General features: G+C 45.3%; 1 protein-coding gene across 3 annotated transcripts in view; it reads left to right on the forward strand.

The window, feature by feature from the left end:
• Window positions 1-17,878, forward strand: part of TBC1D17 (TBC1 domain family member 17) — a 149,770-nt gene that overhangs the window by 94,759 nt on the left and 37,133 nt on the right. For 2 of the 3 annotated variants that reach the window (XM_073602200.1, XM_073602202.1), the window contains exons 7-9: window positions 11,743-11,904; window positions 17,343-17,474; window positions 17,667-17,770. In XM_073602200.1, coding sequence (XP_073458301.1) covers window positions 11,743-11,904; window positions 17,343-17,474; window positions 17,667-17,770 — 398 coding nt within the window. The remainder of the gene's footprint in view (window positions 1-11,742; window positions 11,905-17,342; window positions 17,475-17,666; window positions 17,771-17,878) is intronic. The other variant, XM_073602201.1, reaches the window with a different exon arrangement.

Raw genomic sequence — 17,878 nt, forward strand, 5'->3', positions numbered from 1 at the left:
TAGTGTAGTATGTACATTACAGTGTCAGCAGGGTACAGACCGGTCTTATACACTAGCACCATACAATTGTAGCACCCTGGAGTTGCTCAGGGTTACTCCTTGAAATTTACTTGCCAGGAATAGTCGTCTTGGCTAATTGTTAGAGATCCATTGATTTCTCCCAAAGTTTGGCCTGGTTGCACTTTTCTCTTCTACCACTACGTGGACCACTAGGTGGCTGGGTACTTGGTGGTACTGGATACGAGAAGGGCACGCAAGGTCAGATTATGGGTATATGGGGCATCTCCGCCAATGGGCAGGGGTTTTCTTGAATCCCTTGGCCTGCTGGGAGAACCTATATATTTAGGTGGAGTCAGGTGATCGGTGTTCTGTGCCACCTGGACGGCTGACTGGGGTGTGTTGTATTGCCCAGGCTGCTAGGCCAGAGATGGGGCCTATCCCGGGCACATCTGGCTGCTAGCCTGTTTGAGGGCCTATCCAGAAGCAAGAGAGCAGCGCGGGGTTGGGACTGCAGGCTTGCAGTTCAACCAAAAGTGACAGTTCTACAGGCCAGGGAACCTGTCGTGGTAGGAGGTAGAGGGGAAGTTGTCGCCAGTAAGGGACCAACCACCTTATTACCAGGGACCACAGTAAGTAACTGAAGAAAGTACCATAGCAGAATTCTCACCAACCGGGGACGGTGAAGAATCGGGAAACTTCAGTGGGTATCAAGCCAGGGACCCAACCAGCAGAGGTGACGCTTGCAGAGCAGCCTTGTGTGTCAAGCCAGGGACTGAGCAGGCCAGCGGGGGTGAAGCTTGAGAGGTATCTAGAGTGCCAAGCTAGGGACCCAGCAGGGAAGCGGGGGTGACGCTTGAGAAAGATACCACCATGAAGATTGGAGGAGCTCAAGGGTTTCTTTGGCAGTGAATCTAGTGAGAGACGGGGAGCTCAGTGGGCTGAAGAACTACAAGGAGTGATTGTAGTGGAATAGAAAGGAACTGTTCAGCTTTGCGTTAGGAACTGTTAAAGTCTGTTGCCATAGGAGACAGCATTCCTGCACATGCAGCTGTGGCGTCTTGCTGGATGCTTTTCCCTGCATGGCTGTCCTATTGAAATCTCGGAGTCTGCCAGTTAATCTTGCAACTACCTAAGGGTGTCCTGGCCCTAACCCTCTCTCCCCCAAAAAGTTTGTTAAGAGAAAAAACTTTCTTTTGCATTCAAGAAGTGTCTGGTGCCCAATAACTTTAACTACTCTGCACCCACCATGCCTCACAACCCACCATATACAGAAGGATGTCAGCTATCCCTGGCCCTGGAGGTCCTCATTAGATCAAAGGATGCCTGGGACCTTGATACACAGTATTTACAGACCAGTCTGTATCCGCACACAGTACTGTATGTGTTATACACACACCAGTCTGTATATAATGTACTGACTGGTCTGTACCTAACGCCCTGTACTGCATCCTCCTACCCCCTGTACTGTACCCTCCCTGTGTTGTGTCCTCCTTCCCACCCTGTGTTGCCTCCTCCTTCCCCCAACAGCTGTCACCTCTACTCCCATGTCTCCCAATGACCCTCCCATCCCCATCCTCTTCCCACAGCGATCGCAGCCTTTTTCTTCTCAACTCTCCCACCCCACAATCCCTATTTCACCCCACCCTCAACTACCCTGCCCTCGCTTACCCATCTACTCCCCCTGCCCTCACCCCAGCCTCTCCCAACTCCCTAACAACCCTCACCCATCTACCTACCTACACGATGGGTATTAGTAATTGGTATCGGCGAGTACTTGCAAAAAAGTATCGGTACTTGGTGTTAAAAAAGTGGTATCGGTGCAACCCTAATTTTCATGATTATGAGTACTCGTGAAAATACTCGGTATCGGCACTGGTACTGGTATCGGTGCATCCTTACTTTGAACCAGTTTGGGTGGAAGCAGGACTGTTTTTTTGAATGCGGTGGCTCTGTGTGCAAGAACCTAGGTTGCCATGAACCACAAGAAAAGAGAAACTGAAGCTTCATTCACACAGGCCTTTGTGGTTCTGCATCCAGATCCCTACATATCACAGAACTGGACACAGCACAACTCTCGGCTATGGGCACGAGTTGTAATTCAATCTGAAAAGATGATCAGAATACACACAGTGCAATGTAAGGATAAAATAAAGGAACACACATTCCATATTATGCTTAACATGTACCCGGCTTTACCTTCTCACTTGCCAGATGGCCGCTACAGAGTGTTCCCCGGTATCAGCAGTTCTACTACTGTCCAATCACAGCCCAAAGTTAAAGTGGTTGTAAACCCTTCCATATACCTAGTGAGGTGACTATCCTCAGGTGATAAACAGAGATGAAACAAATCTTCCTACATAAGTTGTACCTGCTTATCTGCAGTCTTCTCTTCTCTACATCTGTTCAAGAATTTTTAAAGCTTGTCTGGGCTGTAAGAAAACAGGGGATGGGGAGCCTAAATTACACACTGCAGAGCTCAGTGAGGAGAGCTGATTGGAAGGAAGGGACACCCCCCCCCCCCTTCATACAGCACATAGGAACAGCGCTAAGGCTATCAATCACAGTCTGTGTGCTGGAGATCCCTCCTCTGTCACCTTTCTTTTGGTGTCATTAAAACTTGTTAGAAGTGTCTACAAAGAGATAGCAGAGGAAGGAGGCAGCAGTCAGAAATGACACTTAGTGCTCCAGATCGAGACAAACACTCACTATAGAGGTATATGCTTTGTTTTTCAGATTTCATTTCTGAGGTTTACAACCAATTTAATATACTGCATCACTATAATAGAGCTGGAGCCAATAGCAGAGAGTCCTGGTCACAGCCTACCCCCTCATGTCTTGTCAGCATCTGCCTTTAGGACAGAAGGATTATGGAATAGGCATCCTCGCTGCTCTACTGTTGCTTTGTAGAACTAAAGATGAGCAGAAGAGATGGTTAGCATAGTGAGAGATACACTTTGCCTAAGCAGAGGAGCGCTTCCTGAATCTAATCCCCAATGTGTGCAGTGAGTGCGCAGTGGGCTCCCTCCCTTTTGGGGCCTATGTGCAACACCTGCACTGCACACAATAGGAATATGACAATGGGTGGAAGTCATTTAGCCTATATGTAAGTTTGCTGATTGTAGGAGCAAACTGGAACAACAGAAGGAAACTCCCGCCAAGAAAGGGAAACCTACATCCTCCATACATGTCCTTAATGATAATCCTTTCTTTTCATCAAAACATCTTTAAGAGGACGTTAACTCCTGTGCATAATTTGTACCTAGAGGTAAGCCTATAATAAGGTTTGTAGATAAAACTCTGCGCTCAAAAAAAGAAGTAAATAACAAATAACTAGAATGTGAATAAGGCCCCTTTCACACAGACGGATAGAATGGTGCTTTTAGCTGCGGATTTTCTAATTTTCTACCGGAGCTAAAAGCACACAATGCTTTCCTATGGCCCCATTCACACACTGCGTTTAGCTGCGAATTAGATACATGCGATTCTGTGCGGATAGAAAAAATAGAATTGACTGCGTCCAGGAGCGATTTAGCGCAGCTATCCGCACATAACCTCAGGTATTCGCAGTGCACTGTGTCAGCTGCGGATAACAGCGCCGAGCTGCTCATCAGGAAAGGAAAAATGATGAGCTAGTCGGATCCCCGCCAATGCCCGGCACTGTTTGGTATGAATCTTGAAGGGGAACTCCACGCCAAATTTTAAACAAAAAACCGGCGTGGGTTCCCCCCAGGGGCATACCAGGCCCTTAGGTCTAGTACGGATTTTAAGAGGAACCCCTGCGCCGAAAAAACGGCATGGGATCCCCCCCAAAATCCACACCAGACCCTTATCCGAGCACACAGCCCGGTAGGTCAGGAAAGGGGGTGGGGATGAGCGAGCGCCCCCCCTTGTGAGCCGTACCAGGCCGCATGCCCTTAACATAGGGGGTGGGTGCTTTTGGGGAGGGGGGCCCTGGGCCCCCCCCACCCCAAAGCGCCTTGTCCCCATGTGGTTGAGGACAAGGGCCTCTTCCCGACAACCCTGGCCGTTGGTTGTTGGGGTCTGCGGGCAGGGGCTTATCGGAATCCAGGAGCCCCCTTTAGTAAGGGGGCCCTCAGATCCCGTCCCCCACCCTATGTGAATGAGTATGGGGTACATGGTACCCCTACCCATTCACCTGGAGGAAGAAGTGTCAATAAAAAACACACTACACAGGTTTTTAAAGTATTTTATTAGACAGCTCCGGGGGTCCTCTTCCGGCTTCAGGGGTCCTTTTCCGGCTTCGGGGGTCTCTCCGGTCCTTCTCCGCGCTCTCTTCTGCCGGGCTCCTCCGCTATCTTCTGCTCTTTTTCCGCTCTTTTGCCAGCGGAGGAGCCCGGACTGCTGCCTTCTGCCTTTTTCCCTCTTCTCTTCTTCCGATGTTGACACGACGCTCTCTTGAGCTGGAATGGTCTCTGTGCGCTACGCTCTGACTAATATAGGCGGTGACCCCACCCCCTTATGCCGTCACAGTCCCTGGGCATGTTGGGAGTGTGACGTTTTAGGGGGCGTGGTCAACACCACCTGGTGACCACGCCCCCTAAAACATCACAGTCCCAGCATGCCCAGGGACTGTGACGGCATAAGGGGGCGGGGTCACCGCCTATATAAGTCAGAGCGGAGCGTTCAGAGACCATTCCAGCTGGATTGAGCGTCGTGTCAACATCGGAAGAAGAGAAGAGGGAAGAAGATGATCCAGAGGTCCGGGCCACCGCTAGCAAAACAGCAGGAGAAGATAGCGGTGGAGCCGGCAAAAGATCCAGACACCGGGAGAAGACGCCGGAGAGACCCCCGGAGTCAGAAGAAGACCCCTGGAGCTGCCTAATAAATTACTTTAAAAACCTGTGTACTGTGTTTTTTTTATTGACACTTTTTTCCCTAGGTGAATGGGTAGGGGTACGATGAACCCCATACTCATTCACAAAGGGTGGGGGGCCGGGATCTGGGGGCCCCCTTATTAAAGGGGGCTCCCGGATTCCGATAAGCCCCTCGCCCGCAGACCCCGACAACCAACGGCCAGGGTTGTCGGGAAGAGGCCCTTGTCCTAATCAACATGGGGACAAGGTGCCTTGGGGTGGGGGGCCGCAGGGCGCCCCCTCCCCCAAAGCACCCACCCCTCATGTTGAGGGCATGCGGCCTGGTACGGCTCAGGAGGGGGGAGGGGCGCTCACTCGTCCCCACCCCTTTTCCTGACCTACCGGGCTGCGTGCGCTGATAAGGGTCTGGTATGGATTCTGGGGGGGACCCCACGCCGTTTTTTCGGCGCAGGGGTTCCTCTTAAATTCCATACCAGACGGGCCTGGTATGCCCCTGGGGGGGAACCCACGCCGGTTTTTTTATTTAAAATTTGGCGTGGAGTTCCCCCTCAAGATTCATACCAAACAGTGCGAGTCGGTACCCTGTCGGGTTGCCATGGAGATGGCAAACCGCAGCTAAACGCAACCGCAGCTAATCGCACTGTGCAAATGTAGCTGATCGCAGTGCCTGGAGTCTAAATTTCACAGGAAAAAAAAAACATGCTTTTAACTGCGGCAGAATAGCCGTCCGTGTGAAAGGCGCCTAAAGCTGCTCCCCTGATTTGAACAATGTGGTCAAAAGCAAGTGGTAATCGTGGTAGAGGGCGCTGTATGCAAATTATTAGTAGACCATTGGATGATTACCATTGGTAGCTAATAATATATAACACCATGTGTAATCGTGATAAAACAAAAAATTTTGTATGACACAAATCAATCACATATGTTGAGAGTACATGTGATAATGTTAAAAAAATATAATAATTATTAAGTGAAAAAATAGAAATGAAGATGATACTAGTAAAAATAGAGTCCCAATTGGAAAAGAAACTAAAATTCTGTGTGAACAGAAAAAGACTTCTAAATTCTGAGAAAATCTTCTGTGGAGATATTGAGAAATCCTTCACCCAGAGAAAGAAACGACACCCCACAGTGCTGGATATGCAATCTGCTTACCAGATGTAAATGACCTCTTTGTTTAAGAAGAAGGTCATAAACGCTTGTGCAGGATTGTGCCTGCTCACATATCGAGACTGACGATCACTGGAAAGCTTCCTCCCCCAGTCATTGAGCATGGGATATATAAGAAACAATAGAGGTGCCCATAGCGTAAAAACGTTTTATTAAAAAAATTTAAAACATGAAAGGTAGCCAAATGGCCACTTACATTAGCTGGTGCCTACCCGGCACTGAAAGCGGCAAGCTCATCAGTGTGGATCGTGTGCATGAATACCGTGTACCACCTCTGTGGTCGGCGTGCGTGCCACCCGTCGAGAACAGACAACCAGGAAGCCGGATGTGACGTAGATAACGTGACCAGGTACCGCTCCGACGTTGGTTTCGTAGTTAACGTCTTCTTGAAGCGTACCTTGGTCACTAGGAGGTGTATCCTAAATAGTAAAAAAGGCAGGCTATGAGGCGTGGTGGTGGCAATACAAAGGGACATTGCTCCTTATCCAGACGCCAATTACATCTGCTGATTTGAATCAACATATGTGACAAGAAGCAATAGGTTTTACAAAAAATAGATTATAATGCCTTAAATGACAGAAAATGCAAAGAATGAATCGATTTCTATTAAAATTGGACGCACAATAAATTTGAGCTATGCAACCCCAGTGATGGTTTACATACATATCCATTCATATGTTAATACAGTTTCAACAATATATTTGATTAGACCACTCATAATTATAAAATTGGATTGAACAAACGTCCCTAGGATGTAGGGGAATTGGATAAGCCACTTCCTATAATGGAAATACTTGAAAAATTGAATTACCAAGACTCCCTACTAGCAGGTAGTGCCACTTGTAGTGTCTGGAGGGCTAAAGCAAAAGGGAGGCGGAGGGGTGGTGGGAGGAAAAGGAAAGGGGGGGGGGGGTGGTCAAGCAGGAGGTGCCCCCATCTGGGGAGATCAATCGTTTGACAAAAAACAAAAACGATATTCATCCCAAACGGTTGCATAGTATGCAATTTGTATAGCCAATAGGTTTCATTCTGTGATATAGCTCTCTTCATATGTGTGCCCCTCCAATGCTTGGAAATTTTGTCTATACCATAAAATGTTAAAAGTGTTGGATCACTATTATGGAAAAGTTTGAAATGTCTAGAGACACTATGATGGAGAAAACCTTTTTTGATGTTTGCAACATGCTCATTAATTCTGATTTTTAACTGTTGTGTGGTTCTGCCCACATATTGTAATGAACATGGGCACTCCAAAACATATGTCACATGATCTGAATGGCACGTGATAAGTGGTTTGATTTTAAATTCTTGTTTGGTTACCAACGATTTAAAATGGGATATTATTTTTTGCTTGCACCTGGTTTTCCTGTTGTTCTGCAGGCCTTGCATCTAGTGCAATGGTGGAAACCCGACCCATCTAAAAAGGTGGATGGTTTACTTGGTGGGTCTGGTACATTACGGGTAATGAGATTCCTTAAGCCTGGGGCTTTTCTGTAGATAAACTTCGGTTTGGCTGGTAATGAAGATTGAAGATCCCTGTCTTTGAGCAAAATGGGCCAGAATTTTTCAAAAATAGTTTCTGCTTGTTTGTACTGCCTGTGGAAACCTGATATGAAGGCCACCTCCCCTTTGACTTCCTTCTTGGGTTTGGTGACCAAAAGAGTCTGCCTATCCAATGCTAACACCTGTTCTACAAGTCTTTCAAGTGTTCGCAGTGGGTATCCTTTCTCCAAAAACCTGTCTGTGAGAATTCCTGCCTGCAGAAGAAAGTCAGCATTGTTGTCAGAGTTTCTTCTAGTACGCATATACTGTCCCTTAGGGATCGCCCCTATCCATTGTGGATGATGGCAACTATGGGTTGGCACAAACCCATTTCTATCTGTCTATTTGAAGAATGTTTTTGTGCCAATAGTATCCTGTTGTTTCGTGAGCATAAGATCCAAATAATTAACAGTCAATAGACTGCAATCTGCTGTAAATTTTAGACCATACCCATTGTCATTCATTTTTCTCAAAAACTCTAGAAAGCTTGTGTGGGAACCTTCCCCCATAATAGGATAACATCCTCAATGTAACTTTTATAAAAAAGGAGTGACTTTGACCTATTATTGAAGATTGTTTCTGTTTCCCATTTGTTTAATGTTCTATTCGCCACACTTGGAGCATATCGTGCTCCCATGGCTACGCTACCTATTTGATTGTAATAATCATTCAGCGCCCAAAAATAGTTATTGCCCATAGCCAAAGTCCTTCCACTACTTGCTTTGGGATTTGGTCATGTGTGGTTCTTTTGACAGAGCCCACTTTATTGCTTCTAGCGCATCTTTGTGACATATGTTGGTATAAAGACACTTCAATGTCTATTGTGACCATCAATGTGTTGTGGGTTACCTTAATGGCCTGTAACAGCACAATTAATTCCCTACTGTCCTTTAAGTAGGATTGGCTCTGTGTAGCTAGAGGCTGGAGGAATTTATCTAAATATTCCCTCAGCCTAGAATACAGAGAGCCAATCCCACTCACTATTGGGTGACCCATGTTCATTACAATATGTGGGCATTAAAAAAATCTACAGGTTGCATGTTTTGAGTTACAGAGGAGGTCTGAGGCTAGAATTATTGCTCTCGCTCTAACGATCATGGCGATACATCACATGTGTGGTTTGAACACCGTTTTCATATGCGGGCGCTACTCACGTATGCATGTGGGGAACGGTGTCAAGCGTTTAAAAATGTTTGGGTTTTTTTTCTTATTTATTTTAACTTTTATATTTTTTTATTTTTACACTGTTCTTATAAAAAAATAATAAAAATAAATTGTGCCACTTTTATTCCTATTACAAGGATAGTAAACATCCCTTGTAATAGAAAAAAAGCATGACAGGACCTCCTTAATTTGGGGTCAAAAAGACCGAAGATCTCTTATTTACACTAAAATGCAATAAAAAAAATAAGGGATAGATTTATGGCGTTTTTATTATTATTATTATTTTTTTTTTTTTACTAGTAATGGCGGCGATCTGCAATTTTTATCGGGACTGCGACATTATGGCAGACATATCAGACACTTTTGACACATTTTTGGGACCATTGGCATTTATACAGTGATCAGGGCTATAAAAATACACTGATTACTGTGTAAATGTCACTGGCAGGGAAGAGGTTAACATTAGGAGGGCGATCAAGGGGTTAACTGTGTTCCCTATGTGTGTGTTCTAACTGTAGGGGGGATGGGACTGAATTTAGGAGATTAGAGATCATGGTTCCCAGCTCGTAGGAACTCATGATCTCTCCCTCCTCTCCTCACAGTACTGGGATGTGTGTTTTTACACACACACGTCCCTGTTCTGGCTCTTGTGCCTGCGATCGCTCGTGGCCGGCGGTCATCACGACCGCCGGTCACGAGCATTGGCACCCCTCGCAGTGCAGAAGGCGCATGCTTGCCTCCTATCCCGCTTAAAGGGACCGATGTACAGCTACGTTGGTTCGCGGAATTGTGCTGACCTGCCGCAGTATAATGATGGCGGCTGGTCGGCAAGTGGTTAAGAGCTATGGGCGGAAGTGACGCTTTGACGTCGCTTCCGCCTTGCAATCGTATGGAGACGAGTGGGGGCCATCTTCCCTTCACTCATCTCCATACCAAGCAGGAGAGTGGACCCGATCGCCTCCACCGCTGCCGGTGGCTCCGGTAAGTGGCAGAGGGCACCGGGGTGCGGCGGGGGCGCGATAAAAGTGATCTCGTGGTGAATCCACCGACGAGACCACTTTTATCTGAAAGCGGACCACCCGCTGAAGAAGAGGATACTTGGGTTATGGTAGCTAGCTGCTGCCATAACGATATTCCTCTTCAAACAGCCGCCGTATAATGACGGTGGGCGGTCCGGAAGTGGTTAAGCAACAGACAGCATAGATTCATGAAAGGCAGAAGTTGTCAAACAAACCTTATTTCTTTTTATGAGGAGGTAAATAAAACCTTGGACAGAGGGGTGGCTGTGGACGTGGTATACTTTGATTTTGCAAAAGTGTTTGACACAGTTCCCCATGCACGGCTCATGTGTAATGCCGCGTACACACGAGCGGATTTCCCGTCGGAAAATTCTTGGATGGTTTTTCCGACAGAATTCCGCTCAAGCTTGGCTTGCATACACGGTCACACAAAAGTTCGCTGAACTTTCGACCGTCAAGAACGCGTGACGTACAACACTACGACGAGCCGAGAAAATTACGTTTAATGCTTCCGAGCATGCGTCGAATTGTTTCCGAGCATGCATATGAATTTTGCGCGTCATACTTGGTACAGATGATCAGAATTTCCGCTCGAAACTTTTTCCGACCGAAAAATTGAGAACCTGCTCTCAATCTTTTGCTGGATGGAATTCCGCCAGCAAATGTCCGATGGAGCATACACACGGTCGCATTTTCCGACCAAAAGCTCTCATCGGTCTTTTGCTGCCCGAATTTCCGATTGTGTGTACGCGGCATTAGGGAAAGTCTACAGGCTTGGAAAGATCAATTTATAAATGGATAGAAAACTGGCTAAAAGACAGAATTTAGAGAGTAGTGGTTAATAACTCGTACTCGGAATGGTTTAAGGTTATCAGTGGTGTACCCCAAGGTTCAGTGTTGGAACCCTTACTTTTTATAAATGATATAGGGTTTGGGATTTCAGTCTTTGCAGATGACACAAAGCTATGCAGTAGAATAACATCCTTACAGGATGTCTCCAATTTACAAGCCGAACTCAATGCACTGTATAATTGGGCAACTATGTGGCAAATAAGGTTTACTGTTGATAAATGTAGTTATGCACTTGGGGGCTAAGAATATGCATGCATCATACATACTAGGGGGGGTATAACTGGGGGAATCAATGGTGGAGAAGGATCTGGGGGTTTTGGTAGATCATAAGCTCAATAATAGCATGCAATGCCAAGCTGCGGTTTCCAAAGCGAGCAAAGTTCATTCTTGTAATAAGAGAGGTATGGACACCAGAGAGAGAGAGATCATTTTTCCCCTGCAAAAATCATTAGTAAGACCTCATCTGGAATACGCAGTTCAGTTTTGGGCACCAGTTCTCAAAAAGGATATTGGGGAATTGGAGAAAGTGCAGAGAAGGGCAACCAAACTAATAAGAGGCATGAAGGAGCTCAGCTATGAGGAAGGATTAGAGGAATTGAATTTATTCTCTGTTGAAAAGAGATTAAGGGGGAAATGATCAACATGTATAAATACATAAGGGGTCCATATAGTGAACTTAGTGTTGTTATTCACTTTAAGGTCAGCACAGAGGACAAGGGGGCACTCTTTACGTATCTCCAATACGGAAAGGCTTCTTCACAAGTAAGAGCTGTGAAAATGTAGAACATACTTCCTCAAGAGGTCATTCTGGCCAACTCGGTAGATTGTTTTAAGAAAGGCCTGGATTCTTTCCTAGGTGTACATAATATAACTGGGTACTAACATTTATAGGTAAAGTTGATCCAGGGAACATGCGATTGCCTCTTGGGGGATCAGGAAGGATTTTTTTCACCTACTAGAATAATTTGGATCATGCTTTAGCTGGGGTTTTTTGCCTTCCCCTGGACTGGATCAACTGTGGGTATAGGATTGTGTGTGTATAGGATTGTATACTTTTTTTTTTTTATTATTTCCTCTTTTATTGGTTGAACTAGATGGACATGTGTTTTTGTTTTTTTTGTTTTCACCCAGACTAACTATGTAACTATGTAACTATGTAGAGATTTTTCCAGGATCCATACTCTGCCACTTTTGGGGGGTTTTCCAAAGTGACCAACTTTTTCCGAGGAGCTCTGCGACCCCATGATGTTCCTCACCAGAGACCCTTATCAGAAATGGCTGTCGGCCTGGAGGATGAACCAGGTTTCGAGGTCATCACCTGTGTAAGTTTTGCATGTGCTGGTTTTATTTGCTTTCTGGATGGTCTGATTTTATACTTTGATACTTCTAGGTCAGGGGTCTCCAAACTGTCTAAACAAAGGGCCAATTTACTGTCCTTCAGACTTTAGGGGGGCAAGACTGTGGCCAGTGGGAGTATAAAATGCCCTCTCATTGGTTTTAGTGGAATAGTTCCCTATTGTTGGTATCAGTGGGAGGAATAGCACCCAATCATTGGTGTCTATGGGAGAAATTTTGCCACATTATTAGTATAAGCTGTGGATGGTATAGTGCCCCAAGGGCCAAATAGAGGCAAGCAAAGGGCACCCAGGGCTGCAGTTTGGAGACCACTGTTCTAGAGCATATTTGCAAATCTCCTAAATTAAAGTGGTTCAAAGGCAGAAGGTTTTTTTTTTTTTTTAACCCTAATGCATTCTATGGGAGTGTGCCTGAACCCACCACAATCAATAGGTGCACAGTGTGAGAAATGGAATAATCCTAAATTGGAGGATACAGGGACCAAGAGGTAGGAGTCTTACTATTGGTATGTCTTATCTACAAGTAAAGACAATGAAATGTTGGTATGTGAAAGGCGGATATATATATATATATATATATATATATATATATATATATATATATATATATATATATATACCTTTTCATGTGACAACACTGAAGAAATTACACTTTGCTACAATGTAAAGTAGTGAGTGTACAGCTTGTATAACAGTGTAAATTTGTTGTCCCATCAAAATAACTCAACACACAGCCATTAATGTCTAAACCGCTGGCAACAAAAGTGTGTACACCCCTAAGTGAAAATGTCCAAATTGGGCCCAATTAGCCATTTTCCCTCCCCGGTGTCATGTGACCCGTTAGTGTTACAAGGCCTCAGGTGTGAATGGGGAGCAGGTGTGTTAAATTTGGTGTTATTGCTCTCACTCTCTCATACTGGTCACTGGAAGTTCAGCATGGCACCTCATTGCAAAGAACTCTCTGAGGATCTGGAAAAAAAAATAGTTGCTCTGCATAAAGATGTCCTAGGCTATAAGAAGATTGCCAAGACCCTGAAACTGAGCTGCAGCATGGTGGCCAAGACCATACAGCGTTTTACCAGGACAGGTTCCACTCAGAACAGGCCTTGCCATGGTCGACCAAAAAGTTAAGTGCATGTGCTCAGCGTCATATCCAGAGGTTGTCTTTGGGAAAAAGATGTATGAGTGCTGCCAGCATTGCTGCAAAGGTTGAAGGCGTGGGGGGTCAGCCTGTCAGTGCTCAGACCATATGCCGCACACTGCATCAAATTGGTCTGCATAGCTGTCGTCCCAGAAGGAAGCCTCTTCTAAAAATGATGCACAATAAAGCCTGCAAACAATTTGCTGAAGACAAGCAGACTAAGGACATGGATTACTGGAACCTTGTCCTGTGGTCTGATGAGACCAAGATAACTTATTTGGTTCAGATGGTGTCAAGTGTGTGTGGCGGCAACCAGGTGAGGAGTACAAAGACAAGTGTGTCTTGCCTACAGTCAAGCTTAGTGGTGGGAGTGTCATGGTCTGGGGCTGCATTAGTACTGCCGACACTGGGGAGCTACAGTTCATTGAGGGAACCATGAATGCCAACATGTACTGTGACATACTGAAGCAGAGCATGATCCCCTCCCTTCGGAGACGCAGGGCAGTATTCCAACATGATAACGACCCCAAACACACTTTCAAGATGACCACTGCCTTGCTAAAGAAGCTGAGGGTAAAGGTGATGGACTGGCCAAGCATGTCTCCAGACCTAAACCCTATTGAGCATCTGTGGGGCATCCTCAAACGGAAGGTGGAGGAGTGCAAGGTCTCCAACATCCACCAGCTCCGTGGTGTCGTAATGGAGGAGTGGAAGAGGACTCCAGTGGCAACCTGTGAAGCTCTGGTGAACTCCATGCCCAAGAGGGTTAAGGCAGTGCTGGAAAATAATGGCAGCTACACAAAATATTGACAATTTGGGCCCAATTTGGACATTTTCACTTAGGGGTGTACTCACTTTTGTTGCCAGCGGTTTAGACATTAACCACTTGACGTCCGCGCTATAGCCGAATGACGGCCACAGCGCAGACTTGAATTTCCGGGAGGCCGTCATATGTGATCACCGAGTCACTGAGACTCGGGTGATCACCGATCCGAGTATGGGGCCGGTCCCGGCCCCTTACCATGTGATCAGCTGTCAGCCAATGATAGCTGATCACATGATGTAAACAAAGGCTTGGTAATCGTTTTTTTTTTCAGCGTGAGGAGAAAAAAAAGCCGATCACTGGCTTATCTGCAAGGGACATCGGTCCCTAAGAGGAAGAGGCAATTATGCCTCATCTGTGCCACCTGCCATTGCCACCTGACAGTGCCCACGAGTGCTACCTATCAATGCCCACTAGTGCCACCTATCAATGCCCACGAGTGCCACCTATCAATGCCCACACGTGCTACCTATCAATGCCCACAAGTGCCACTTATCATTGCCCACCAGTGGTGCCAATCAGTGCTACCTATCCGTGTAACCGATCAGTGCCATCACTGCCACCCATCAGTGCCCATCACTGCCACCTATCGGTGCCGCCTCATCAGCATACATCAATGAAGGTGAAAAATGACCTGTTTTAAAATTTTTATAACAAGATATAAAAAAAAAAAAAAAATTTACATTTGGTCTTTTTACATTTTTTTAACAAAAATAAAAACCGCAGAGGTGATCAAATACCACCAAAAGAAAGCTCTATTTGTGGGAAAAAAATGATAAAAATCTCATTTGGGTACAGTGTTGTATGACCGCGCAATTGTCATTCAAAGCTGAAAATTGGTCTGGACAGGAGGGGGGGTTTAAGCACCCAGTAAGCAAGTCGTTAATGGTTGTGTGTTGAGTTATTTTGAAGGGACAGCAAATTTACACTGTTATACAAGCTGTACACTCACTACTTTACATTGTAGCAAAAGTGTCATTTCTTTACTGTTGTCACATGAAAAGATATAATAAAATATTTACAAAAATATGAGGGGTGTACTCACTTTTGTGAGATACTGTATATTCTCTCTAAATAGTGAGGTATACCTAAAAAGGGGGGACAATAAATGATTGTCACAATTAAGTGTCTACTATACATATGGTCTATGCATACATGCATGCACAAAAGACATATCAGTGTACGTGTGTGTGTGTGTGTGTATATATATATATATATATATATATATATATATATATATATATACATACATACAGATCTAGAGATAGATAGATAGATAGATAGAGATATATATATATATATATCTCTATCTATCAATACATCCAATAGATATGCATAATACATCTGAAGCAAACAAGACAAAAGGGTGGGGCATCTGATTGGTGTAGTTATAGCTGGAAAGGGAAGGGCATCCATAGGATGCCCCCCTCTGGGCAAGCGGCGTGCAACGCCGCCGCAAGGGCGCAGACACGCGGCCATGGTGAACACGGTGTGAGACGCCAGAAGCACGAGGCGCTCAGTCACCGCCCAACAAAGATGGAGGACACGCCCCATTCCTGGAGCGACAGGGACCTGCATCACCCGCCCACCAGCGCAAGTTGGTGCCATGACGACCGGTAGGCTGTCTGGCCGCATGGCAACCAATAAACAAAAGCCGGGGTGATGACGTAGTCACCCAACGGCCTTTGTGCGCTGGATGGCAGATGCGCTGATAATTCATACCAGACCCTTCAGGCTCTTTCGTTTACATGGCTAGGGATTTCTGACAAGTAAATGAATGGGGCTGGGTGATCTCACTGGTTGCTAAGAATGCAGTGGGTGCTAGCACCGGTTGCTTCCCTAACCACCATTGACAGTGGAAAAGGGAAGCAGTCATATAAAGCAGCAGGATGAAGACTTACTAGTTTATATGATGTTTGGCTCCTACTGATCAGGCTGAAAGTTTGGCGTTTGGAGGAAGCAAGCAAATGTGACCGGATAATGAAGAAATAACATCTCACCGATAATGTCATCTCTGTGTTTTCCCCTCCATTCAGTAAGCTACATTTGTGTAATACAGCAAAGCCCAAATGACCTCTTCCTTTCCCTGTCTGAATTCTGATGAGTAAGGAATTAAGAGACTAACCCAAAAATAGATTGATGTACTATTTAAATTGTATGTAAGGCCCCTTTCACACTTGTCCTGCGATTTATGACTGCAAAGTCGCATGACAAGTCGTATCTCATGATTTGCAATGAGTACCATTCATATCTGTGCGACTTCAAAGTAGTCCCTGCACTATTTTGGTCTGACATTGATGCCATAGACCTCAAGATTACACAGGCATTGCTTCAAGTCACGTCAAAGTCGCTGCAAAATTGTGTAAAAGGAGCCTTAACAAGAACAAGAATGTACTATATTGCAGGTTATTGGTCTTTGGTGGCTGCATTTGTTTTCTTTATTTTCACCAGTAACACTTTCTGTCCCCGGTTGACAATGCTCTACTCTATCTAAAGGGGAGCAGCATTGTCAGTCTAGAACAGGACTGCAGCACAACACCCCCTACTCATTTTCTTTATAACATAAAGGGGATGTGTTCTGTAGTCTTCAGAGATAGCTGAGGACAGTCTAACTGATAACAGTCAGCAGAGGCAGAGTGCACAGGAAGTTATCCACTCATGATTTCAGGCAGGATCAACAAGTATTTTTTGCACTTATTCAACAGTTATGACAAAACGCTTTCAGTTATGCTGTATATTTAAAGCCCAGTGAAATGCTCAGTTTATTTAGGCTAAGTACATTGCAGGTGCATCAAAACGAAGGGAGTCAGAGCTGCACTGTGGTCCTCGGTTAGAATCCAGGCTAGGACACTATCGCCTCTTTCACACGGGCAGCCATGGGAGCGGTAAAGGCAGGCGGTTGAGCCGCAGTTGTCCCACCCCACCCTGACCACCAACCTAAAGTCTACAATACAGCCAGCGTCAGCCAGATTGACAATGCTACTGTCCATCCAGAGTAAGGACACTCTAATACAGGAGGTGTGATATTGGCCAGATCACCAGGTAAAAACAGAGAAGGAAAAAGCTTAAAAGAGAAAACTAATGCAGCCATCACATCTAATGATTGGTAAGCTGCAATATATTCCATTTTTGTTTTGGGTGTAATACCGCTTTAATATAAATCAGAGGAAATTTGAACAGGCAGGACACTTGATAATGACTCTCGAAGGACAACGAAAAAGGTAAAAATAAAGAGTTGTGTTGTCAAACTTGCTTTATTTGCCTCGGTCTATTAAAGAGGATGATGTGTTTTTTAAATGTGCACTTATCCTTGAAAGGGATTTTGTAATTACAGTTGCATTTGCCGCAGTTCAGTATGTTAAGTGATATTGAGAGTCTTGGGGATTGTCATTGTGGGTTTCAGGCTGTTCGCTAACAACCAAAAAAATATATCTATTTCAGCAAGTGGATTTGGGCGAACGGCCAGTCATACAGCGCCAGGCACCCGTCAGCGAACAGGAATGGGAATCTTACATTGATTCTGAAGGACGAGTGATAGATGTGGACGGTCTGAAGAAGAGGATATTTTCTGGGGTGAGTCCTGCTGGAGAGAAGAGATTAGGTCTTAACACTGCAGCATCCACTGCAGACCCTGCACTTCCATTATTGCACACAAGATGGGGCTGTCTCCCTGAAATAGCAGAAAGCTCATTGCAGATATATTGAAGCACATGGGGATCTATTCAATTAAAGATGTGTTATTTGTTTTATTTGTTTTATTTTTAGGGCTTATGTTCTGCACTACGGAAAGATGCTTGGAAGTTTCTTCTGGGTTATTATCCATGGGACAGCACAGCAGAAGAGAGAAAAGCTTTAGTCCGTAGGAAAACGTAAGCATGTTTGCATACTGCATAATTGTGTGAGCCCTCTAGTGGATAACATTGTAACCACAGCATTTATCCCGCTTAACTGACCTTACGGTTTTTGCAGACCCTGAA

This window comes from Aquarana catesbeiana, linkage group LG10 (assembly GCF_042186555.1).
Source record: "Aquarana catesbeiana isolate 2022-GZ linkage group LG10, ASM4218655v1, whole genome shotgun sequence".
In the NCBI taxonomy this organism is placed as follows: domain Eukaryota; kingdom Metazoa; phylum Chordata; class Amphibia; order Anura; family Ranidae; genus Aquarana; species Aquarana catesbeiana.